The sequence below is a fragment of the Herpailurus yagouaroundi genome, unplaced genomic scaffold (genome assembly GCF_014898765.1).
Source record: "Herpailurus yagouaroundi ecotype Mexico unplaced genomic scaffold, PumYag 198, whole genome shotgun sequence".
In the NCBI taxonomy this organism is placed as follows: Eukaryota; Metazoa; Chordata; class Mammalia; order Carnivora; family Felidae; genus Herpailurus; species Herpailurus yagouaroundi.
In genome coordinates this window covers 7,369,347-7,395,750 of record NW_024412429.1, presented here as the reverse complement: position 1 = coordinate 7,395,750, position 26,404 = coordinate 7,369,347, and the positions used below count along the sequence as shown (strand labels likewise).

The 26,404-nt window shown below is 40.6% G+C and overlaps 1 protein-coding gene across 2 annotated transcripts in view; it reads right to left on the bottom strand.

Annotated features, from left to right (window-relative positions):
* Positions 1–26,404, bottom strand: part of PRKN (parkin RBR E3 ubiquitin protein ligase) — a 1,360,680-nt gene that overhangs the window by 173,008 nt on the left and 1,161,268 nt on the right. For both annotated transcript variants that reach the window (XM_040448602.1, XM_040448601.1), the window contains exon 9: positions 19,296–19,445. In XM_040448602.1, the coding sequence (XP_040304536.1) occupies positions 19,296–19,445 (150 nt within the window). The remainder of the gene's footprint in view (positions 1–19,295; positions 19,446–26,404) is intronic.

The window sequence follows — 26,404 nt, the reverse complement described above, 5'->3', positions numbered from 1 at the left end:
TTTTCAACGTTTATTTATTTTTGGGACAGAGAGAGACAGAGCATGAATGGGGGAGGGGCAGAGAGAGAGGGAGACACAGAATCGGAAACAGGATCCAGGCTCTGAGCCATCAGCCCAGAGCCTGACGCGGGGCTCGAACTCACGGACCGCGAGATCGTGACCTGGCTTAACCGACTGCGCCACCCAGGCGCCCCCACAAGTTTTTAATAAAGAAGGGGTTTTGGTAAAAATGTCTAAAAAGTTTCACCTTCATACCCTTCCCCTGTGGTATGAGTGTGGTGTGGTTTGTGTGTGTGTGATTTGTGTGGATGTGTGTGGTATGGTGTTGGGGGCAATGGGTGTGTGGTATGGTGTGTGTGTGGTGTGTGCGTCTATGGTATGAGTGTGGTATGGGGTAGTGTGCGTGTGTATGTGTGTATGAGATATGGGTTTGTGTGTGTGTGGTGTGCTGTCTGTGGGTCTAGAGACTGATCTGGAAAGAGTGAGGTCAGTTCCAGATGGGCCATGATTCCCAGTATACTAACATCAAATGGTTTTGAGACATTTAAAATATCTAGGGTCACTATAAGTTAGTTTGTGCTTCTCACTTTGGTGTTTTTACAGTGTTGTTTAGGAAAACATACTTGCTCCACAGAAAGTAGTGAGGATTAGAGAAGTGGATAGTCACATGGCATTATGCCTGAAACCTCGCTTCCACGGCTCTCCAGCTCCCAGAGCTTGGAAACCTTCAGGCTACACGTCTTTCACTTTTCCCTGTTCACCGAGAGTGCAGATGCTGAGATCTCCAAGCAGAGAGGGTGTCTGTCACAGTCCACCCCTTGCCCCCTCCATTCCTCAAATACAATTACAAAACTTCTACAATTACCAGCTGGGGATGTTTTCACTCGCAGGACTTTGAACCATGAAATCCTCTTATACGATCACATGTGTGTTGGATACCATAGTAGACGTTGAGAAAACAAAGAGGAATAGTGAATCGTGAAGACTATTAAATATTAAGTACTTATTTTTATTTTTTTTATTAGAGGGAGAAAAAGAGCGAGCATGCAAGCAGGGGAGGGGGGCAGAGGGATACAGAGAGACAGAATCCCAAGCAGGCTCCACACTGAACATGGAACCCCACGTGGGGCTTGATCCCTTGACCTTGGGATCATGACCTGAGCTGAAATCATGAGTTGGATGCTCAACTGACTGAGCCACCCAGGTACTTTTTTATTGTTTTTTTTTTTAATGTTTATTTTTATTTTTTATCTTTGAGAGAGACCAAGTGCGAGTGGCAGAGGGGCAGAGAGAGACGGAGACACAGAATCCGAAGCAGGCTCCAGGTTCTGAGCTGTCAGCAGAGCCTGACGTGGGGCTCGAACTTACAAGCTGTGAAATCGTGACCTGAGCCGAAGCCGGACACTTAAGTGACAAGCCACCCAGGCGCCCCAGCTTGTGTAGCATAACAAAGATGGCTGAGTAAATATTATATAGTGTATACTGAATTATTATTACCTATTAGTTTTTAAACATGACAAGGAAAGTGATTGTGAGTTCTATCAATTCCTGAGTAACCTCTAAACTGCAAGAGGGAGCTAAATCTTCCACAGCCCTAGGGTATTGATCTGAAGTGAAATTAATATTGCAAAACCACAATCCCTAAAAAGTCTGAGAAAAAACCCGATAAGTGGTAATCCGTGTTTTGCAAAGTTGCTAGGAGGGTTATGTTACTTCGAGATAATATTGGTCAAAATGGTCCTGGTGATGTTGAAGTAATAAAACAGGATGCATTCGATGGATGGAGGTGTATAAGGCCTCGGCTGCCTTTCAGGAAACCCTGACCAGAGCCCGAGCCCCTGCACTCAAATCAGAGAAGGCGACATTTCAGACAGCCCATCACACGCAGCTGATAGATTTTCCCAAATAAGGCAACCCCTCAAGCTATTGCTAATCAAATAATTGCCTTGCTTTGCTTCTGAGGCTCCTCTATAAAAACCTCCCCCCAGCTCCTGTCCGTGGAAACTCCTGACCTCTTCTAGTATGTGCTACCGGATTTGAGTCCACGCATGCTCAAATAAGCTCTTGAAAAAAATTTAAAAAAAAAATTTTTTTTTTCAACGTTTATTTATTTTTGGGACAGAGAGAGACAGAGCATGACGGGGGAGAGGCAGAGAGAGAGGGAGACACAGAATCGGAAACGGGCTCCAGGCTCTGAGCCATCATCCCAGAGCCTGACGCGGGGCTCAAACTCACGGACCGCGAGATCGTGACCTGGCTGAAGTCGGACGCTTAACCGACTGCGCCACCCAGGCGCCCCAACTCTTGAAAATTTTAATGTGCCTTAGTTTACCTTTTAATGGTGACTTCAGTAATTTCCCCTTGCCATCCATACTCCCACACTAGCACTAAATTACCTTTCCGGAATCTCTGGTCATGTTTCTTCTCTGAAAGGCCCTACCTAGTCTCCATGGGCTGAGGAGAAAGTCCCCAGTCTGACACTCAGCACTGAGGAGCCCCACGAGCCTCGCGCTTTCCTGGTCACCTGCTCCTGACTCTCAGGTTTTTGTATCATCCGGGCCCTCACTCTGGTGCCTAGATGGTGTCTTATGCCTAGAATGTTTCAAGGGTCCACCACTACTTCATTCTTCCAGGCCCTTAATGAAGCTCCCATCAATAGTTCAGAACCTTCTCCTCTCATTGGATAATTCAACGTACAGCCATGCATACATCACTGAGAACTTTGCTGGATGCTGAGGATACAAAAATCAATACAGTGCATCCCCGCTCACCCCACCAGGGGCCCACAGATTGACTGGAGCAAATGGTTTGTAAACAAGCAATGTGGCAAGTGTGAAAATAAGTGATATTCAAGGTGATACGGGAGTTGGGCAAGCATGCCCTTAGCTCTTCTGAATTTCTGTGGCACGATCTGGCATGATTCTGTACTGCCATATGAGGATGCTGTTTTGTGTACGTGTGTCCTGTTTTCCCATTCGTTTACGTGTGCCTTGAGCAGGGCACTGAATCATTACCTCCGTGTGCCCACAGTTCCCCGTACAGCATCACATACCTAGTGGATGGTCAAGTAATGGCTGTAGAATAAATAAATGATTTCCCCTTACAAGTGTTACCAACTTATTTTAAATATAAGGAAGGATGTATTGAATATTTTTCTCCCCGGTGAATGTTTCTTAGTAGAATAGCTTTGTTGCTGAACACAGCATGCTTTCTGGTGATGGCAGTAGAAGAATAAAAGCTAACACTTCTAGGAACTTCTGTTGCAAATGTAAATCAGAAGCTGATCTTACTCCAAGTGCTACATGAAGTCTCATATTTAATTGGCAACTCCAAAAGCTTTAAGCTGTGGTACGTGCAGTTCGACGCGGTTAAGCAGGACATTTGTATGTAAAATTAGAACAAAAAGTTCGGTGGGTGAAAACTTCAGTCCAACCAGGGAATTTTCTAGAATTGTACCTCTACTCTCAGTTTGTGGCAATCCTGAATGCTAACTCTATTTATCTGCACAAATTCAGACAGTTATTGTGGCAACACCTTATAATGCAAGGGTTGAGTACAATTTTATGGGTATTATTGGGAGTTGAGGTCTAATTTCCATGCCTTTGAATAGAAAAAAGTGAAAGGCAAATACCGTTTAAAGAAAAGATCACCATGCAAGCACTCAGTCTTGTTAGAAATAGAGCAGGCAGCATTCTGCTCAGATGTTTTTCCTGCATGAAAGTACAAAAAACTCTGGTAATGGAAAGGAGAGGATGGTGTTGGTTGAAAGGGTGGAGAGGACCATGTCCCCAAGATGTGGGGGACACTCATGAGAAGGATGATTTATTTTCAGAAATACCAAATAAGAGGTGTGCTGTCTAGTTAATAGGTTTACAACCTATAGGAAATATGTATGAACCGCCTCCCACAACAGAGTCCCAAACCCTTAGCCACTTTCCTTCCTGGTTCTTCTTCCGCTCTCCGTTTCAAAGGCTTATTTTGGGAGGCTTTGCAATGAGCATGCACCAAAGAACAAAGGGAGGAGGGACTGAAATTCTCTGCATCATCTCAGGGAATGTACATTTGTTTCAATCAGACTACTTTGTGCCTTACATGAGCATAGGTGACGTCTGGGTAAGGCTGTAACCTCTGTAGTACTCAGCCAATGAGGAGTCAGGGGAGGGACTTGCATGCTAGGAAATTGTCTGGTGTAACTGCCCTGAGTGTGCCTGTCCATCAAACACCTGCTCTTGCAAGAATGTTGATTAAAGCCTCACTTCACTGTGCTCTGAGGCTCTGAGTCTCTGGGTCCCTCCTCTGATTGGGTCGGTAGGCTTATTTCTCACGTACTGACTTCTACCCCCCACCATCCATTCACCCTTTCCTGCCTCATGATAATTTTAGCTGGACAGATGGCATCCACTGCCTTTGGGGCTGGCCATGGGGCCATGTAACTCGTTTCTCTCCGCCAGGTATGAGCTGTGTGACACTTCTGGGTCTGGCTGCAAGGAGTGGAAAGTTCTCCCTGACTCTTTGGCACCACGTATGAAGGCAACAAAGGACTTTGTGGGGCAGAGCCACAATCTAGGCTCAAGATTTTCATGAGAGAGAAACAAACTTCCATCCAGGTAAGTCACTGCTGTGTTGGGTCTTGGTCACACCCCATGGAACTGATGTCTGAATAAATACTATAATGGAGTACACAATGATCCATGTATCCAGAAGAAATGAGGAGAAAATTTTTATTGCTGATTACAGCTACTGTGGCCACACAAAAGTATTATGGGATATAATCTGAAGGTGATCTTGTCTGCTACTAGAAAGTCCTCACCAAGTAGCTCTTTATGTTGTTATCTGCCCAAAGTTTTCAGTGAAAGAATTCTTTTGGCCATTTTTAAGATAATGCACGTGGACCACTTAAGAGATTTGGACTTGAGGAACAGAAAACCCAATTCAACTGACTTAAGTAGAAAGAAAATGTACTCTCTCCTGGCCCAACCACACAGTGGCTTTTTTTTTTTTTAAATTTAAGAATTTTTTTTGGGGCGCCTGGGTGGCGCAGTCGGTTAGCGTCCGACTTCAGCCAGGTCACGATCTCACGGTCCATGAGTTTGAGCCCCGCGTCGGGCTCTGGGCTGATGGCTCAGAGCCTGGAGTCTGTTTCCGATTCTGTGTCTCCCTCTCTCTCTGCCCCTCCCCCGTTCATGCTCTGTCTCTCTCTGTCCCAAAAATAAATAAAAACGTTGAAAAAAAAATAATTTTTTTATAATTTAGTTTTTGTTTTTTTTAACATGAAATTTATTGGCAAATTGGTTTCCATACAACATCCAGTGCTCATCCCAACTGGTGCCCTCCTCAATGCCCATCACCCACTTTCCCCTCCCTCCCGAAGGACCTCAATGTGAGACAGCAAACCATCAAAACCCTAGAGGAGAAAGCAGGAAAAACCTCTCTGACCTCAGCTGCAGCAATTTCTCACTTGACACATCTCCAAAGGCAAGGGAATTAAAAGCAAAAATGAACTATTGGGACCTCATCAAGATAAAAAGCTTCTGCACTGCAAAGGAGCACAGTGGCTTTTGAGCTAATTAACTGAGTAGTGCAGCCAAGACCAGAAAGACCTGGTTTCTTCCCCAAACCATACAAGTAAGGGTCATGGGAATAGTAAGACTGGGTTAGGTGACTCAGGATTTTCTACTGACTTGGGTATGAGGTCACTCTCCAAAGAGACAGATACTAGAAGAAAACTCAGTGTTCTGTTAGCAAGAAAAAGAGGAAGACGTATGTTTGGAGGGAAACCAATGCAGTCCACTGCAACCTGTCCATGCACACACAGATTCCATCTGTGACCTGTCAGGAGCTCACCCCAGCTGGGTGGGTGGCCAGACACTCAGAGGTGGTACTTCAGTGGCAAGCAGTCTTCTTTGTAGAGGGAAGATAAACAGCCTGTAGAGCAGGCTGGTTCTTTTCTTAGTTTTCTAGGGATAATTGGTGTCCCTACCGATTTATGATTATACATCAATAAGGGTTAAAATGGTGCTCAGAATATTAAAGGCATACCCGGTAAGTGTTTTATCTACACCATGTTCATTATTGAAGTCTAATGCTTTTCTGAGATCATACTAAAACCATCTTTGGTTTCCTTAGAACAACAAACTAGAAATTCACACAGCTACGTAGCCTCCGAATGACCAATTTGGAGACCCTTTTAAAAGTCTCTGATTCATAATGTGAAGCAGTTTTTATGCAGTGCACTATGAGAAGTTCTGGGTCAATAGATTTAGTCTAACAAAGATCTTATCTCTTTAATCCTATCTTTCTACTTCAACTTTTCTTATTGATGAAGCGAGGCTCCTGCACTTTACGATAATACAATACCTTACAATACCACTTCTACAAAAGCCAGGCCGTGTGGTCACATAAAGCAGTCTTTCAGAAGCTTCCTTTGACTTGGACTTACTTCTTCCCAAATAGCAGCCATCTTCTGAGACGCTGAGAGCTCTGCTCTCTACTCCCTGTTTACATGTAAAATGGTTTCCACGAATGGTCTAAAGAAGGTTGCTAAATGACTGGGCGATTTCTCTTCCAGGAGACATCCATTCCAAGCACTTCACATTCTTTTAAACAGCCAGCAAATAAAATTCCACCCTATCTCTGCAAAAGACTAATTTATAACCTGATTGGACTCATTATGTCTTCTTTTATTACTTTTTCCAAATAATCACGCACTGCTGATTTGCAGGTGGATATACACGAAGAGCCTCACGTTCATGGAGAGAAAGAGGCAGTAACAAACACAGTATCCAGGAGTTCGCTTAAGAATTCTCTAGGGATGGGTCACATTCTGTAAGTGGAGTGGTTTCTGTCTGTGGAGTAGCCTCAGGAATAGCTAATTCAGACTGCCTTTGAATTATGGACGTGTCAGTTTAACACTAATACCTTGAGAGGAACCGGGGGGAAAAAATCACTCGACATTAAATTCCCAGCTGTCACAGCATGCTGGACAATAACCAACAAGGCTTTGGGAAGAAGAATGTATGTCAGGACCAATATTATTTCTTTGTAAAAGGGAGTGACGAGCGGTGTGGATGGGAGAAGAAACAAGCATTCTGGGCTGGCTCCTACAGAAAGGAGGAAGAAAATTCTTTCTTTCTGGAAGTGAGTGCAGTAATAGGTCCACTTGACAAATTACTTCCTAGAGTGCATCAGATCATGTTATCTCCCTCTGAAAGGATTTCTTCTTGTTTTTATCCTTCTTCTGACCCTGGTTCAGGAAGATAGGCAGACGGGGCAAAGCTTTTACATGTGGCCTATGCCTTATCCATGGGTTTATAGTCTTATTTGATTTCTTTCTTCTTCTGGAGAAAAATCCTTAACAGAAATCGACGTGAAACAAATCTTACACTCTATTCAAAATATAAACTTTAATTTTTTTTTCTATTTTTGAGAGTGAGTGTGTGTGAGCAGGGGAGGGGCAGAGAGAGAGAGAGGGTGACAGAGGATCTGAAGCAGGCTCCATGATGACAGCAGAGAGTCTGATGTGGGGCTTGAACTCACGAACTGCAAGATCATGACCTGAGCCGAAGTCAGACGCCTAACCGACTGAGACACCCAGGCACCCCCACAATATAAACTTTCAAATGGACAGGTGAACAGAGGCCTGTGAAGCAGGCTCAGGGAGTCTTGCCAAGTTTACTTCCTGTGGGCCTCCAACACAAAAGAGAAGGTGGGATTCAAGATCATGTTGGGCCAGGCCAGATTCGACTGGGGCAGACTTGAGGGTCCTATTCTTGGGTCTCATTCATTCTGTGCTGAAGATATAAAGATACTGTTTGAGGATCTCACCTGGCAGAATCCTTGGACCCACTGAATGCACAGCAGGGCACAAGGGAGGCTACGATCCAGGGGACACTTAGTTTATGGGTCTGTAATAGACCGTTAGCGACCGCCAACAATATCAGCGATTTGTCTTTACCCAGGAGAAGCCCTGTTCCCTCACAGGAGATTGCAGAGAACCGATCTCATAATTTATAGACTTAGCCTTTCCAGTGGGATATGTGACCAGCAGTGAGAAATGCATTGCTCTGGTGCCGAGTGCCTGTTTTATCTGGGCCATGTTGTACTCTGTTTCAATTTCGCTGAAAATAGGTATAAACGGAAACAGGATGAGCAAGAAAAAACCAGAGAATACACTGCAAGAATGTAATCCCTAGAACATAGGTATGTGCACGGCATCATCAGAATATGTTTTCCTCTAATTTAGGAACTACTTACGCTATTTTAAAGCTACCCCAGAATGAAAAGCCACCTATTCATATTGGTCTGTTCCATGCATTTGGTGACATGTCCGCATGGAGCTTATTTTGAGAACATGAATAATATTTCCCAGCAGACTTCACTCCCACTTTTCTTAAATATGTCATTCAACTAAATCAGTATGACAGGAGAGTGTGCTCTACACAAATTAACGCTTGAAAGATGCCAAGCTGTACCACCTGCATCTCTGGGAATGAGTGTTTACAATTCGCTTTTCCTGCCCTTGGTCTCTGCTGATGGAAGGCGCGTTTCCTCTTCCCTAGTCTAAGCCCAAAGCAACACTTTGTCTGAAATGGTGTCAAATTCTACCTAATTTAACTATTGGTTACCTAGCTTTTATTCTAAACGTATAACATTCTTTTTTTTTTTTTTTGGTAATATTACAAGTTTAAGAAAAAAGTTAATAAACTAAGAAATCCTTTATGTCATTAAAAGCAAAAGTAATATATCTCCATGTTTAGAAATGTCAAACATTACAGAAAGTTATAAACTAAAAAATGGAAGCTTCCTTCCCTATATCCCCACTTTCTCTATATAAAGGCAACCACTGTTAACAGTTCCTTTAATTCTTTCCAGAAAATATGTTACATACTTAAGAGTCTTAATCTTCTGTTTGTGCTCTTTTTACTTAATTCTATATATTAACAATTGTTCCATATCAACACACAGGTTGACCTTACAGGTCAACCTTTTAACAGAATATTGTATTTTACTGTATAGATATGCCAAAAATATACTTAACCACTATGATATTCCTGAAAATTTGATTGTTTCCACATTTTTATCTATCACAAAACAGTGCTACAAAAAATATCCTCCACAAATATCTTGATACGTCTCTATGATTATGTCCATAACTTCTATTTCTAGTAGGATCATATTACTGTTAGACCTATAGGAGCAGGGGTTAGGATTTTGCAACCCAAGTTGGGACAGAGAACTTTGATCTGCAGGGATGATTCCGTGATAGGGCTGACACACAGTAGGTATTAATGTAGGCAAACTAATTTTATTTTATTTGAGGCAAACTAATTTTAAGCACTGGAATTAAAAGCCTGGATCTAGATATAGCTTAAGTGGACACCTGTCAGGTCTTTGGGGATAACGTGAATAATCAGCTATTGTTGAACTTACCGCCAAACTTACACTGGAGATGAATAAAGTATTAGTGCTATACGTGGGACTTAGGAACCCATAGGGCAACCAAGTCCCTTTGGGGTTTCATACCAAGTGCACGTAGGTATGATGCACAGGGCTGGGCCTCACAGACAGGGGTGAACATTTAATGTTAAATCCAATCCTGGGGGGACAAGGCATTTTTGATGAATTGAGAGAATGATGGCAACTTAAAAGGACCCTAAGACTTCTTATCACTCATGAGTAATATACTGATTACTTACATAAAGTCAGAGAGCCTGCCTGGCTTTTGATCCGGGGAGATAAAAGGACTATTCCAGCTGAATACATTTGAAAATAGAATTGGAGGAACAAAGTGTGGTACATCCATGTGACGGAATATGATTCATCTGTGTAAAGCAGCGAACTCTGATACATGCTATAGCATGGATAAGCCATGAAAAATTCATGCTAAGTGAAATTAGCCAGACAGAAAAGGACTCTGATTCCACTTATCGTGAAATATCTAGACTAAGCAAATTCATAGAGACAGAAAACAGATTGGAGATTACCAGGGACTGGGGGGATGGGGAGTTGGTTACTGCAGAAGGGGTACAGAGTTTCTGTTTGGGGTGATGAAAAAGTTTGGAAATAATCAGAGCTGATGGTTACACAACATTATGACTGTACCTAATGCCACTGCTCTGTATGCTTACAAATGGTTATAAATGGCAAATTTTATGTTACATATATTTGAGCACAATAGAAATTAGTGTAAAAAAGGCAAAATAAAAGAGCAAAGAAAACCGTTTTGATGATCATAACCTCATAATCCGGAGTATGAATATCACTGTGAAAGATGAGACCCAGAAAGTATAATGAAGCAATGGGAATGAATAACATCAGATCCTTGAGGCCACTCTCTAAAGGCAGCGGGACGGGAAATCAAGAAGCCCCGGTGCATAGGAAGGAACGATGGCGGCCAGGCCCTAGATAAATCCGTAGGAGGAACCAGCTCCTGCAGGGGCTGCCTCCCGGAGAGCCTTAAAGAGGGAAGAGCTGGAGGCAAGTCCGAAAGAGGACCTGATGTGTCTCTGGGAAGCTTCTGCCACCAGATGATAGAAGCCTGAGAAATGAAGGACGGGGCCGGGGGACATTAATTAGTATAACGACATACAGCATAGCTCTCTGTCCCCGAGATCTACCAGCGGCCTCTGGGAAGAGAGGCCCACCCTTCGGGATACCAGGTAGGGGAACTCCAGCCGGCCACCCTGCGAGAGCGCCCCCAGCAGGGCGTTCACGGCTGTGCGTGACCCACGTAGCACAGGGTTGTGATTGCCCTCGCATTGTGCTGCCGCCGTTCCGGACGGTACGGAAAACCAGAACAAAATCCCAAACCCCACAATCCCGTATCATTATCATACTGTCTTATGCTCTTAATGCTTTATGAGATTGACATAATAGTAACATCAGCTATGTTGATGAAACTATTGTATTCACCAAAATATCATTTATTCTATGGAATTTAAAGATCTTCATGTTCACCGAAGAGGAATCATCTGAAAAAAACTAATCACCCACAATCATAACATTTCATCCTCTCTTCTCCATGGATCTTACGCCCATAGGACTATGTATCAATGGCTGCTTAAGAAAATAAAAAGGTTTCACTATAAAAATATGCAGTGTCAAAAATACACCCACAACAATATGGTATACAATTTCATTCTTTAAAAAAGCATACTTTGTTAGTTCTCTACAAAGAGGAAAATGTTGTAGGTGTAAGGTTCCTAGCCTTTGGTCCCACTAGCTCATTGTGACTGTGGTATGCTTGCTGTTGGGCATCGTCCATTGAAAAAATTGAAGCAAATGCTTTCCTTCCCAAGTTGTTCCGTGAAACACCCATCCTATAAAATGCACCACACAAAAGGCAGTTCTTGCTGTAAAGAGTTTAGGAAATGCTGCTTGTGGTATTCTATTTGTTCAGGCAAAAATGCGTGTTTGCATACTGAAAGCTTTAAGGCGGGGGGGGGGGGGGGGACACCTCTATTTAACTTAGCTTAACACTAAGTTTCCAAGCTCTGTGATAATGGACCTCTGCCAAGCCTCTCTGCCTCTACTCCAACTTTCCTCCCAGTAACATCCTCTGGAACCTATGCTGAATGAACCTCCCTTTGGAAAATGAGGCTGTACATTTTTGTTCTTAGGAAATGACTTTAATTTCTGGAAAGATTTTTCTTAACCAGATGGAAGAGGTCGAAGTGTTTGTATCTGAGACACAGGAAACTCTTTTTGGGTGATATTCTAGTCTTTCTCTAGACTCATGCTGTCTGATAGGACTTTCTGTGCTGACGAAGATATCATCCTGTATCTGCATTGTCTAGTCTGGTGGTAGGAAGCCACATGTGGCCGTGGAAGCATTGGAAATGTGCCTATTGTGAGTAGGGAACAAATTTTAAATTTTATTTAATTTTAATTTAAATAGCCGTGTTTGGCTAGTGGCTACCATACTGCACAGCAGAGCCCTAAACTGAAGTGAGAGCAGAATCAAAAGAAACTCAGAGAAACTATGTTATCTTCAGTAGAAGTCTGTTTTCTAGAGTGTTCTGAGCTCTCTGGTAGCTTGTAGAGCTAAAGAAGAAATCAATTTGCCACAAAATTGATTTCCTAACATTATTCAAAGAGATGGAGCTTACCATTTTGAAAGAGTATCATTATTTCGGACTTCCCTTTATTTTAACAACAACAACAACAACAACAACAACAAAAATAGCTAAAGACACGTGGAATGGTCACTGGTCTGAGTTGGGTTAGAAAATACGTCTTTCTATTTCAAACCACAGAACACTTTCTAGGAACATTTGCCAATTGATAAATGTTTTCCAGAGGAATGGTATGCAGCACTTGTTTGTACATTTGTGAACGATTCCTTTAATTAAAATAAATATTCTCCAAAGCTTTCTATCTTTGCACTTCAAGCTGTCTCTCACACAGAAAGTCTAGCGAGACTTGTTTCCAATCTGCAAATGAGCCAATCTTAGAGTTTAAATTAGATTTTTGGACACATGTCAAATAAACATAGAATGCAGATTTTTTGACATTTCATAACATTAGCTTAAAAAATACTTTTATTTATATATCAAAGAATATATATGAAAGATTAAAAGGTTATATAAAAGAATAACGTGTCCACAAGCTATGATTCTACTCTTTATGTGTTGCAGAGGCCGGGTGGTCGAGGCAAGCGAGGTGTATGATTGCAGCTGGAGCTTTGTGCTTACAAACTCCCATCAAGGCACATTGGAAAATACCTATCCCTTTTGGTGTCTCCTTGGAAGCATCACAGTATAAACCACATGTATTTGGAGTCTAGATTTTACTCTCTAGTCTTCCTTTTAAAAAGAGAGAATTCAATATAGGTTTCAAAATACTTCACAAAATTTAATTAAATGTTGTATTTTTATAAAATTAAACTATCCTTAAAGAATATGAAAAGTAACCGTTTTGTTTCCCCTTGTATTATTAGATATCGTCCATCTGCTTGCTTTTTATTTAAGAGCTCCATATATTGAACAAAAAGCCTCCCCCCACCTATTTATTACTTTACGTTTTTAACTCAATAATCCGATCTTTGAGTGAAAGACTAGGTATCCGCATTTGTCTTCATTGGCTCCTTTCCTATGTAAAATGAAGGTTGGACTCTGATTTAACTACAATCTTCAACGATACAATAATGCTATTGTTATAAGCAGTTTGAAATCACCATTTTCGACAAAAGTTTCTTTGCACGTAGCAGGTCATACTCCATAGTTGTGCAGATCTAGACTTGGGTTTGATGCAGCCTCTCTATCTTGGAGACCCTCTTCAAGAAAAATGCAAGAAGATAACCTTGGTAAAATCAAGGGGTCTGTGCGAGTGTGGAGACCACGGTGAACGCTTCATTAGCGCCTTGATAAATCTGCCTCGGAGCAACATGTACTCTCCAGTAAATTAAAGAGTGACTATAGGGTGCCTTAGAAAGTCTATCTGATTTCCTTAACAAATGGTCAGTAGTATGATTTTTTTTTAAAGCTGCTTTTTTTTCAGTTGTTATTTCATCCTCGAATTTCTAATTTAAAAGAGAAAGTTCTTCATCTAACTCCTATTATCCCAGATGAGAAATGATCTCTCAGTCATATAATATCCCCAAACAATACCAAACAAGATAATGATGTTTTATTTATAGAAAACTCACAAGGTTTGATTGCCTTAGCTTTCTGTATTCCCAGGTCAGCGAGTATTAATGTATTCCATATTTTGTTGCTGTTTTCCAGTATTAAACATGTCAACATTTTACATTGGAGTCATAAAAGTTACCGAGATAGTTCTGATGAATAGAAATAAGGCCGGAGTAAAGAATAATGCGTAACATGAATTCCTTAGGAAATCAATTAATATTTTTATAAGCAGTAGTAAAAATATGATCAAGAGTTAGCAGAGAGTGAGGTCAGGCTATTTGATCCCCAAATATATTCTTTGTTGAGTTCCATCTATCAACGTAAAAATATTCTGTGCTGTGGGAAAACCAAAATCTCAGTGCACCCAAGACTAAAACATTTTATGTATCAGAATGTACAAAATTCTAATTTGGCTGTGTAGCCTTTGACAGGTACAAAACTGTAATGCTTGCAGCGCTTCCAGGCTCCTAATTGACTTTTTCTGGATCCCTGAGCTTAGTACATTTTGTTCTGAATTATGTATTATGTGTGCAAGTAAACCACTGTATATTTTATACTTTTTGATGAGGTTCTTGTTGAGGCAAGGGAAGCAATTCTAATATTGGGGAAAATTGTGATTAATATTTGGAAATAAAAGTGATAGTGTATTCATATTGCTTCTACATGATTAAGATTCATCAATCCATCCAATGAATGTTGAACTCCACATACATGGATTTACTGAAGACAATAATATCAAGACTAAGAATGGAAATATAAAGGCATGAAACAAGGGTAACACTTCAACTTAAATTCTGGGACACGGGACTAAAGCTCAGATAATTCTTTATAATGGTAATAAATTTGCTGGAACCATCACACATCTGTCAGACCTTTCTGAGATGGACTGACATTATCATTTAAATAGAAATCCTTGCCTTCATTTACTAGCTAATGTATACTGCTCTCCAGGTAGCAGACAAGTCTAGTGATATAGTAGAGCAAAGGATCAAGTAATCTGATTTTCCAATGGGCATTACTATATATTTGAATAAGAGAGTCATAAATACTAACCTAAGTACCTATTTTAAGAAGCCAAAGACAGGCACAATACTGAAGTATATATGGAATCTATATACAACAGTAATCATGGGTGTATGAAGGACCATCTGGGCATGTAGTGGTGAGCCGACTGACTGGAAGACTGGATCCATCCAACCCTGGAGTACAACACATGGAGATGTGTCTCAGCTCTGAAAATGGGTGTCCATAAGCACAACACAATGTACCTCTAAGGCCTAATTTTTAAAGTCTGTTAATGACAGGAATTTGACTCTCAATCTTTTTACTCATGAGATACTTTTTGTAATATCAAGCATTTCTTGGATACCCAGATAATAAAAACCTGTTGGTAGTTGAGAAAAAATTAAGCATAGATAGACTCACAGATATCTTACATTAAACCTGTAAACTACAGCCTGAGAACCACTGAGGTTAATAATATTTAGAGTTTTCATGTCCAAGACTCTATGATTCTTCCATAGCTTTCCTGGAACACTGTGCAGGATGAGGTACCCACTACTCCCTGAGGCAGCCCATTTTGTTGTTAGTTGTCCATGGTGTTAGGGAAAATGCTAAGCAGTGACTCTTCTTCCTCTAACCTCTACTTACTGGGCCCTGTTCTGCCTCTGAACAACATGAACTAACCACGATTTCTACCACACAACAACTTTCCATTACCACCCTGAAATCCAGAAAAGATTGGCAGCTTACATACAAATCATAGCAGAACTGTGTACATCAGAGAAAGGGGAAGAGAAAGAAGGAAAAAAGTGAAGCCAGAAAATGAGCTTCAAAATCCGCTACTAATGGTCCACTTATATGCTATACCTGGAACACAAATGTGGCTTCGTGTTTTTGACCAGTTACCTTTCAGAGGGACACCTCATTAGTTGCACCATATACAAGGTCTTCAAGAACAACTTTAAGTTGTCCTTGTGCTCCTGCTGCAGCGGTCAGCCTAGAATAGCCACCATGTTTCCTCATAGAAAAGTCCATTGGGATGTCCTGAACCACAGGTATCAAATTTTCTGTATAAAGGCTACAATGTGAACGACATTTTGCCAAAGTACTGTGTAGGAAAAGCAATTCTTTGAAGGGCTAAAAGAGTGAGGTCTAGGTACTTAATTCCCTGCTGTAGATATGGCTTGATCTGGCTCGATTCTGGAATATTTGGAGGAGAGCAGCAAATGGTTATCTTTTATGTAGTTTTGTTTGGATATCTAGTCTTTTAAGCAAGGTGTTGATAAATATTGATTAAACTTTTGATTAAATATTAAATAAAGGGGCGCCTGGGTGGTGCAGTCGGTTAAGCGTCCAACTTCAGCCAGGTCACGATCTCGCGGTCCGTGAGTTCGAGCCCCGCATCAGGCTCTGGGCTGATGGCTCAGAGCTTGGAGCGTGTTTCCGATTCTGTGTCTCCCTCTCTCTCTGCCCCTCCCCCGTTCATGCTCTGTCTCTCTCTGTCCCAAAAATAAATAAACGTTGAAAAAAAAATTTAAAAAAAATAAATATTAAATAAGTATACATTGTATGCCAGGTATTGTTCTAAGCACTTTACACATATGATCTCATTTCATTGTCATAACAGTCTTATATGGGGTTGCTATAATACACCCTGTTTTAGAGATGAGGAAACTGAAGTGCAGAAATATTAAGACCAGTAGTAATTGGTGGAGACAGGGTTTGAACTAAGGCCTCCAACCCAATCTCCTTTTTAACCACTACAGAATCCCCAAAAGCATGTTGGTTGGGTTAACATCCTTTCCTGAAAGTCAAGAGTTTGAAGGAAAAGGGTAACGATGAGGTCAATTTATCTACGTTGAGAAGTCAAAGCAATGGGAATTGATGTAAGCCTCAACAGGAATATGGGGATTGGGGCAAAAAGACAGGGAGAGAAAGGAAAACATCAAGTTAGGTGCATAGTTTAGAAAGTCATTTCTTTGTTCTTTTTCCAAATTCTTCAAATTGCAAACTGTGGGTTCAGAATATGTTCATGAATTCTTTGACACTCTTTTCTTTAAGACAGTGCCTAACTGCCGTCCCTTTCAGGGTGGGCTGGATCTTACACATCAGTTCTAATGAATGAAATAAAGTCATGGGGTGACCTTGGAGATCAGGTCACACAGGCACTGTGGTTTCTCTTCGCTCTCTTGGATCATTTGCTCCAGGTAAGTTATCTGCCACTGTTGTGGACAAATAGCCTAAGAAGAGGGCTGGGTGGTGGGGAACTGTGGCCTTCTGCCAGTAGCCAGTGAGGAACTGAGGTTGTTTTCAGTCTGTTATCATGTGAATGAACCATTTTGGAAGTGGATCTTCCAGCCCCAGTCAAGCCTTCAGATAACTACAACCCAGCTTGACTACAGCCTCATGAGAGACCCTGAGCCAGAACCACCCAGCTAAGCTACTTATGGACTCCTGACCATCAGCGACTGTGAGATAATAAATGTTTATTAATTAAACATCTAGAATTTGAGGTTATTTGTTATGTAGTAATAGATAAGTAATCTATAAACTGACAAGCACACTTTCAAAAACAACAAAACAGAACAAATAAAAATAAAATAAAACTCATCACCTATAATTTTGAAAGGACAAAGAAATATTCTGAAGATAGCTATCCTCATTTAGGTAAGGTTTGCGCCCAAACTCTTCAATCCAAAGATATTAAAGCAATTAAATTCACTCCCAAAGTAATTTTCCATGATTTGGAGCTTAAATGTATGTTATTTACTTACAATGTGACATTGTATGCAAAAAGGAAGCTATAGTTGTTCAATATTTAAAATTACATAAAACTTTTGAAGCCCTTTTTTTATGTTTATTTATTTATTTTGAGAGACAGTTTGTGTGTGTTAGCAGGGCCTTGAGGGGTGGAGAGAGAGGGAGAGAGAGAACCCCAAGCAAGCTTAATGCTGTCATCACAGAGCCTGACATGGGGCTCCATCTTACGAACTGTGAGACTGTGATCCAAGCCAAAATCAAGAGTCAGACACTCAACCAGCTGAGCCATCCAGGCAACCCAAATTTTCAAAGTTCTTTAAAGCAAATGAATAACTGAATGCAGAAGATGGGCCAAAGAAACTCTTTTCCCCATAAAAAATGTTAAGATCTTAACATCCAGCTTTAAAGAATGGAACAACGGTAGGCAATTAGCAGGCAGAAACATACAATTTAGATATTAGTGAAAAACTTTTATAAATTATTTTAAAAGAAAACATTCACTAGCATTCTGATCCCAGAATTTATCAGCTTGCTCAGGCCACACCCAATCGGCGCAGATTACACAGTAAATGATGATGATCGGGGCTGCAAAGTGTAGTTTGATTTTCATAATTTCTAAAAGTAGCAAACATGACTTGTGTTTCCATCCCAATGTGATCATGACTATTAATCCAGAGCCATTTTTTTCTGAGTAGGCATCATGGTATCTCACTGGTTTTCAATGTCCACTTTCTCTACATTATGGCTCAGCTCAGGGCTTTGCAACCCACTGCATGACAGATAGCTTTACTAAGGACAACAGATACCACCTTATGCATAGGTGACTTACAGCTCTCAGCCAAAAATTAGGCCCGGGCAATATGCCTCTGCCATCAACACTCCTTCCAGAAAGCTCCTCATGAAGTTGCAATTTTAAAAGAAATGTTTTCCCATCAAAATTCAATAGCATTTTATAAGCACATATACCTTCTTCCTTTTCTGGCCTGCATGAAATTTAATATCAGGATTATTATCCATTTTTCATTTCAACCTATAATTTAGCAAGCCTTTTTGTGTTTGAGTTATGCTCCCCTCACACCTTCACTGTCAGCTTGCAGCCATAGATTCATTCAAGAAGCCATCTGGGTCATATTGGTTGACCTCTTAGAACAAACATTTTCCATGTTTCTTATTCTGCTTCCCTAAGAGGCACCATTAGTTTTGCTCATCTCTATTTAGAATGATTTTTATGACACAATAAAATTTCAAGTTTTCCATATTAATCTTCATTTTATTTCTTGAAATACTTAGGCAAACAATTTTGTTAAGACATCACTGATGGGAAATCCTCTTTCCCCTTTACTCTGCCTACTTAAAGTAAACTCTGAAAAAATAATAAATATTTTCTCTGAATCAGCTGAGCACCAGAGAGAGAGTTTAAAATCTGGTCTAGTAATTCACAATGCCTTACAGAAAACACTGTGATAAACGATTAAAGCAAAAAATCTGAATAGGACATCAATGAAGGTCTATGTTCATATTTGGGATCCTACGTAAGAATTTAAAAATCTCATGTCTTTTTTTTTTAAGTTACTCATTTTGAGAGTGAAAGAGAGAGAGAGAGAAAGAGGGAGAAAGCATCTCAAGCAGGCTCTACACGGTCAGCACAGGGGGCTCCAGCTCATGGAACCATGAGATCACGACCTGAGCTGAAACAAAGAGTCAGATGCTTAACCAACTGAGCGGCCCAGGTACCCCTAAAAATCTATTTTCTTATACATCAGTTCAAGGACATCTGAGTACAAAGGGAAAAATGAAAGTAAAACAGATAATCTTTGCCAATTTGCCAAAAAAAAAAAAAAAAAAAAAAGAAAAGAAAAGAAAAAGCACACAAAATCAACACCCAAAGGTGTAGGTGGTACTTACCCCGCAGCCCAGACCATTTCCCCCTTCACAAGTGACCTTCCTCCTGCCTGGCTCGGGAAGCAGCCCTGCTCCACAGCCAGGGTGAGGGCACAGCACGCCCCCCATCTGGAGCACACACTCTTCAGCGCCATATTGCTGGTACCGGTTGTACTGTAAAACACAACATGGGTTTTTCAAAGTGATAATATGAAGATGTGCTGTTTTAGCCAAAATGTTAACAGCTGGTGGTGTGTGGGTTTTCTTGTTAATCTGTTTTGGTAAAAAAAAAAAAAAAAATGGGGGGGGTGGATAAGGTATGATCCAACACAATGAAAGTCTTTCCAATTGCAATTAGCAAAATGGATAACTTTGTATTTCTAGAAATTGGTCCTAAATATTTCCCCCCAAAGTTTGGATTTGTTTTTTAAATTTTTTTTGATGTTATTATTTATTTTTGAGACAGAGAGAGACAGAGCATGAGCAGGGGAGGGGCAGAGAGAGAGCGAGACACAGAATTGGAAGCAGGCTCCAGGCTCTGAGTTGTTGGCACAGAGCCTGATGCGGGGCTCAAACTCACGAGCTGTGAGATCATGACCTGAGCTGAAGTCGGATGCCCAACCGACTGAGCCACCCAGGTGCCCCAGTTTGGATTTTTAATATTACTAACATCACCTCCATTTAACAGTCTTATTTCAGGAATTTTAGGAAACATATCTATATTTTAAGTTATGGACACATAATGCATCATTATCAGTCTTATCAAGTGGTATATTTTCATGCCTCTATTCAGGTGTCTATGAGTTTTTGAAACCATTTTGAAAATAGGTCCTGATATTCTACCCTGTGCTAATTGTGGGCAGCTCACAGGATATCTGAGCACATCTGAGGAATACTGAGCACATTCAGCTTGATGAAGAAGATTAATGTTTTCCTTTCATCATTGTTCTCTTTCTTAAAGTATGGTTTCTTTTATCCCTGACTTCATCATGCCCTTGCATGGCTCGACCCCCTCCTTGGTTTCCCCAGCCCGCAGAATAAAACTACATAGTGCAGGTTCCAAGGCCATCCTATTGCAGCCTTGTTATTGTTCTCCTGGTGTTATTTGATCATATTCTCTTCTAAACTCAGATCAAGTCAAGTGGATTTGCTTGACTGTTAATTAATTTATGCAACCTTCATTGACAGGTTACTATGGTCAGACGGTGGGTGCTGGGGATACTGCAGGGGACAAAATAGACACCTGTGCTCTCATCCACATGCGGATAATGATAAACACTGAAAGGTTATATTTCAGTGGGAAGGAGAATAAAAAACAGGGAAGAAACAGATTTGGGGGAAGATGGGGACTACAGTTTTGAAGGGGTGATTAAGAGAGAGGGGATGCCTTATAAAGAAGATACATGTGGGCAAACATCGAAGGGAGATTAGAAAAGCAAACCATGTGGCTACCCATGGGAATGGGCTTTCTGGCCAAGGACAGAGCATTACCAAGATACAGAAGGCAGAATGTGCTCGGTGCTGTGAGACAGCAGAGGCCAGTGTGGCTGAGTGAGACGGGACAGGAAATGGCAGAAAACATAGTCAGAGAGCTCTTGGGAATCTGGGCTCTGTGGGTCCCTGAAGGCCAGCAGAAGAGTCTGGCTGCCTTTCTGAGAGAAACAGGAACCATGGAGACTTTGGAGCTGTGGGGTGACATAATATGACTAATCTTCTAAAGATAGCCATCTGGCTGAGGTGTTCAGAATAGACTCTTGGGGGCAAGGAGAGAAGGAGGAAGCAGAGGGGCAGGCGGGAGGTTTTCGGCAATCCACATGGAGGATGGTGGTGGCTCAAACCTGCAAGCCAGTGGTGGAGGTGGGGATCACCTGGATATATGGTGCAGGTAAAAATGGCAAAAGTTTTAGGCAGATTGGATACATGGTGTGAGAAAAAAAAAGAGTCAAACCTGAACATAATGTTTTTGTCTGAGAAGACAGAAGGACACACACACACACACACACACACACACACACACACACACACACAGAGACAGAGACAGACACAGAGAATGAATAACTGAGATGGAAAGACTTTAGAAGGACAGTGTGTGCATGTGCATGTCTATATGTGTGTGAGTGCCTGTGTGTGAGTGCCTGTGTGTGTGTGTAGGTTGGGAGTTGAGAAAAGGAGCCATTATTTCTATTGTACTTATCTTCAGTTTAATAAACTGCTATGCAGCTAAGTAAGATGTTGAGTGGCTAACAATGTGTGAGTTTGGAGTTTAGGAGAAAGAAGTGGGTTGTAGATACAAAATTTGGAATCATATGTGCATGGAGGCTGGGAAGAAAAGGGTTAGCACCAGGCCTCCCACGCATTGTCTCATTTTTCTGGCCCCAGGAAAGAAAGAAAGATGACTTGGTCAAATCCTCTTGTAAACACGCTAATGATACATCCATACAATGGCATTTGCTAGAAAAGATTCTTAACTGTGGAATACATTAAGCAGGAAATGCTTAAGTGATGAATGATTCCTTGAATGATGAGTGATGGGATAGCTTATATAATTGAGAGATTGCACATTAATGATCATTCCAGGTACTTCTCAGAGGCCTCATTCATTAAGTCTTGCCTGTAGTACACCCTGATACGCTGAGAAACGACCCAGGGAGCTCTGCTAAATGACGCAGACTTCTCTGTGGTTTGTGGGCACCTCATTTTTACCCGCCTTTGAAGCCATTAGGAGAGTGGGACACAAGGTTACATCTAGGATTCCTGAGTGTCTGACTTGACAGCCTGACTCTGTGTTATCTCCATAGCCATGAGACTAGCTGAGACCATCTAACCTTTGTAGGGAAGATGAGAAGGAGCCAGCAAAGGGCACTGAGAAGCAGCAGCCTATGAGGCAGGTGGGAAATGAAAAGGATGTGGGTGTCCTGGGAGCCAAGGGAAAAAAATACTTGAGTGAGGGTGTCATGATAAATTGTCTCAAAAGCTGCCCAGAAGGCAATTACTGGAAACTGGCTGGAGCTGGAAATACAGATGTCATTGGGGTCTTGGCAAGAGCCATTTCAGTGGAGTCATGGAGCCAAAAATCTTAGTGGAGTCAAATGGAGTCAGGACAGAATTGGAGGAGAGGAATTCCAAGAGGCAAGAATGGGTTCTTTTCCCCGTAGGAGTTTGGCTGAAAAGGAGAAAAGAAACATTGGATAGCAGCTGAAGGGGACAGAGGGATTGTAAAGGATTTTCTGAAAATGAAGAAATAATATCTTTATATGCTGAAGGGAGGGGGTGGGAAGAGAGGAGAGAGTGGATGATGTCAGCTGGGAAACGAGCTATATCCTAAGGAGGTGGCACACAACATCCTCTCATGGAACTGTGAATGATTTCAATAAATATTTATCGGAACCCTCTGAGGTGCTCAGCTCAGTACTGTACCACTAGACCTTTCAACTTTAATGCCTTGGCCTCGCCAAAATGGGTATGAAGTTTTAGTTTTATAAGATGAATGAGTTCTGGAAATCTAATGTACAAAATGGTAGTACAGTGAATAATACTGTATTGTATACTTGAAATTTACTAAGAAGGTAGGTGTTTCAGAACAACAGGGCTTCGATTTACCATTTTCTGTTTGACATTTGTATTTGCTTCTTCTACACTGGTTTTTAAGAACACAGAGATTGGTAGAATAAAACACTATCCCACAATAGCTCAATGGCCTTATCTCACACACATACAAGGATATAGAATAATAGTACCAATACTATCACTATGAATATGATTACTAAAAACCTCAAATATATTTTCACATGCTCTACCGTTTCTTTTGCCAAATTAAAAAAAATGTTTTTTTGTTTTTTTTGTTTTTTGAGAGAGAGCGTGAGCAGGGGAGGGGCAGGGAGAGAGGGAGAGAGAGAATCCCAAGCAGGCTCTGAGCTGTCAGCCTAGGGCCCAACCTGGGGCTTGATCTCATAAACCATGAGATCGTGACCTTAGCCAAAACCAAGAGTCTGATGCTTAACCAAGTGAACCACCCAGGAGCCCCATTGCCAAATTTTTATAATAATACTGTATCTACTTTGTTGGAATATACACCCGTTCCATACTATGCTTTGTTTCTCTTACTTTTCATGTTATCTTAAGTGTAAACACACACACATGTACACACAAACACACAAACACACGTAATGTTCCCCACAAGTTCTTATGTTGATATCTTTCCAGTAATTTTGGTTGTTAGAAGCTTGTTCTCTAGTAAATTACTTGGAAGGAGTGTATAGGAAAAATATTCACTGAGGACTTGCATATCCATGACAGTTTATTTGGGATCTTTATTCTTAAAAATGAATTTGGCTGGATATCAAGTCCTAGGCTCACATTTTTTCCCCCTTGACCATCTTCACTGTCTTACTCCATGTTCTTCTGGTGTAAGGTGTTATGGACAAGCCTGATGACAGTTTAATTTTTTTTCCCCTTTATACATTCAATTGATAATCTTTTCGCCTAGATGCCCAAAGGAATTCTCTTTCTTTAGAATATGGTAGTTTTGTTAGAATATATCTTGATGCTGGTCATTTTCTGATCGATTTTTTTGATTCAAGGAAGCTGTATTGCATTTGATTTTCAGTTATTTGCTCTATTTTCTTGCTTCGATGTGTTTCTTACAGGATTTCTAGTATATGTATATTGGATCTTCCTTACTCACCTTCTAAATCTGTCAAATTTAATCTCTGGAATCCTTTATCTCACTTTACTTTCAGTTTTTAGAAGTTTCTTCCTTTTCACTTCCTCTTTTAAGACACTATCTGTTACTTATTTTTATTTGTATAATTTCTTAATAACATGGTTCTTTTTGAAATAGTTACTTTAGCTTCCACCGGACTGACGTGCTTTTATTGTCTCTCAGGACATCATTCTGTTCTTCATTCTCTGTAGCCTCTTAAAAATTTTATGGGATTGAACCTTGCTTCTTTCTGCTGCACAGTTTTACATGAAATCAGTCCTCCTGACACTTTAGAAACAAGTAGGATCCAGAATAGCTCTTGGTGCCTCTGGAGTTTCCTCTTCTGGTTTTGGGGGTTTGGGATAAACGCATGGGGGCTCACCTTCTGTGACCTCCCAACTTTGTTGCCCTACTTTTAACTGGATTTCCTCTTTCCTTGTCCCCTTTTCTGTGCCAGGCACATTTCTGCTCAGTGGGAGGCCTGGTCTCAAAAGCGATTTTTGGCTGGTTAAGTTTTGAGTTCTCTTGTCCTTCCAGACTTGACTGTGGGCCTTTGCACTTCCCCTCATCCTTTTGTGTATTTGTATCTCCTGAATTGGCTATAGTATCTTTAAAACTTTTTTTTTATGTTTATTTATTTTGGAGAGAGAGACAGACAGAGTACAAACAGGGGAGGGTCAGAGAGAGAGGGAGACACAGCATCTGAAGCAGTCTCCAGGCCCTGAGCTGTCAGCACAGAGCCTAAAGTGGGGTTCGAGCCCACGAACCACGAGATCATGACCTGAGCTGAAGTTGGACGCTCAACCGACTGAACCACCCATGCACCCCTGCTATAGTATCTCGTCCATAGTTGGTAAACAACAAATTGTTATAGGATGAGTTAATGAAATATAACTCCAGTGAGCATCAATCAAATAATTCTAATAAAATAGTCAAAGGCAATGGAAATTAATATCAGTGATGTGGGATGGCTTTTCTATTTTAAATAAATGGCTCTCAAGCAATTGGCTGTTTTCTGATTTGATGACAGATTACTTATATATTTAATTTAGCTAAGTGATTTTACTACTATGATGATAGCTTTTATCTAGGAAGAAGTTAACCTATGGACAAAGTCCAATAATGCTTTAGTATTCTTGCTGATGGCATTTGTAGTGGTTCCAAATACTGATGAAATGTAAAATTATGTTCCTCTTTCCACTCATTAGCTAAGGAATATAAAAAAAATGACTTTATTATAGTCATTCTACTTATGATACACTCAAGAGAATTTGAGCATACAATTTCTTTCCTCACGGAAGACAAATATTTTAACTTATATACCCGGTCATTTCTGATAATTAAAAAGTACACACATCTGAAATGAAACCTATGCCCACCGAGTGCACTGCCTTTTTTTGTTGTTGTTGTTGTTTATTACATTGTGAACTTTGTAAGAACAAACATTCGACCTAGAGACAGTAATGAGTTAGTATTTATAGAAAGTTTCGTATCCTAAGGAAAGAATTTAGATGTAATTACACGTGTGTCATTAAAGATATTTATTCGGTTCCCTTCAAGATATGGCCCACATTTCCATAGATTCCTCTCAACTACTAAACTGGCATAAAAATGACAGTTCATTGAAAGAAACCTACTATATGTTTACTGGAGACTTGTAACAAATTAGCAGGGAGTAGAGCAGAATATTTACATGTGTCTGAGCGCAAAATACACACAACAGTGGCAAAGTGATAAATTGGTGAACATGAAGAAATGCTGATTCGATAGTACTTGCATAATCTGCAAGGGATTGTTTTCCTCATCAATAATGGGTAGCGTTTTACAAACAGGACTGAAGGAACATGATTAATTTGCAACATGGACTAGGCCTGTGTGGAATCTATTGTCAGGTGGGCGCAAAAGTAGCAAATTCCCTTAAAAAAATCACTTCTTTAGTGTTTGTCTTTGGAATCAGAGAGTGAGTGAGTGTGTGTGTGTGTGTGCGCGTGTGTTTGTGTAGACAGCTTCATACTTACCTGCTGAGTAATGCTGTTTAAGCTGTTACTAAAACTAGTTTGCAAATTTATACATAGACTTTCATAAAACAGATAATCCACAGACAGGTAACTAAGATAATTTAAAACGACAACATAGTATTCGCCAACATTTTGGAAAATAAGTATTAACAAAGCATACTACTTTGCCCCCAAGAGAAAAAAAAATTAAAAATTTCTCTGAAAATGCATTCTGTTAGTGTGACCTATCAGGTAAAGATCTCAACTCATTGGTATGGTTTATATTTTATTTATTCGAGGAGTAAATTATTCAGTCTTTATGTGTATGCTCATGGATTCTCGTAAAATGGAAAATGTCCATTTTTAAAGCACAAAGTTCATAGAAGTTTCAATAAACTCCCATTTTAGGAATCTAAATAACGAATCATGAGAGA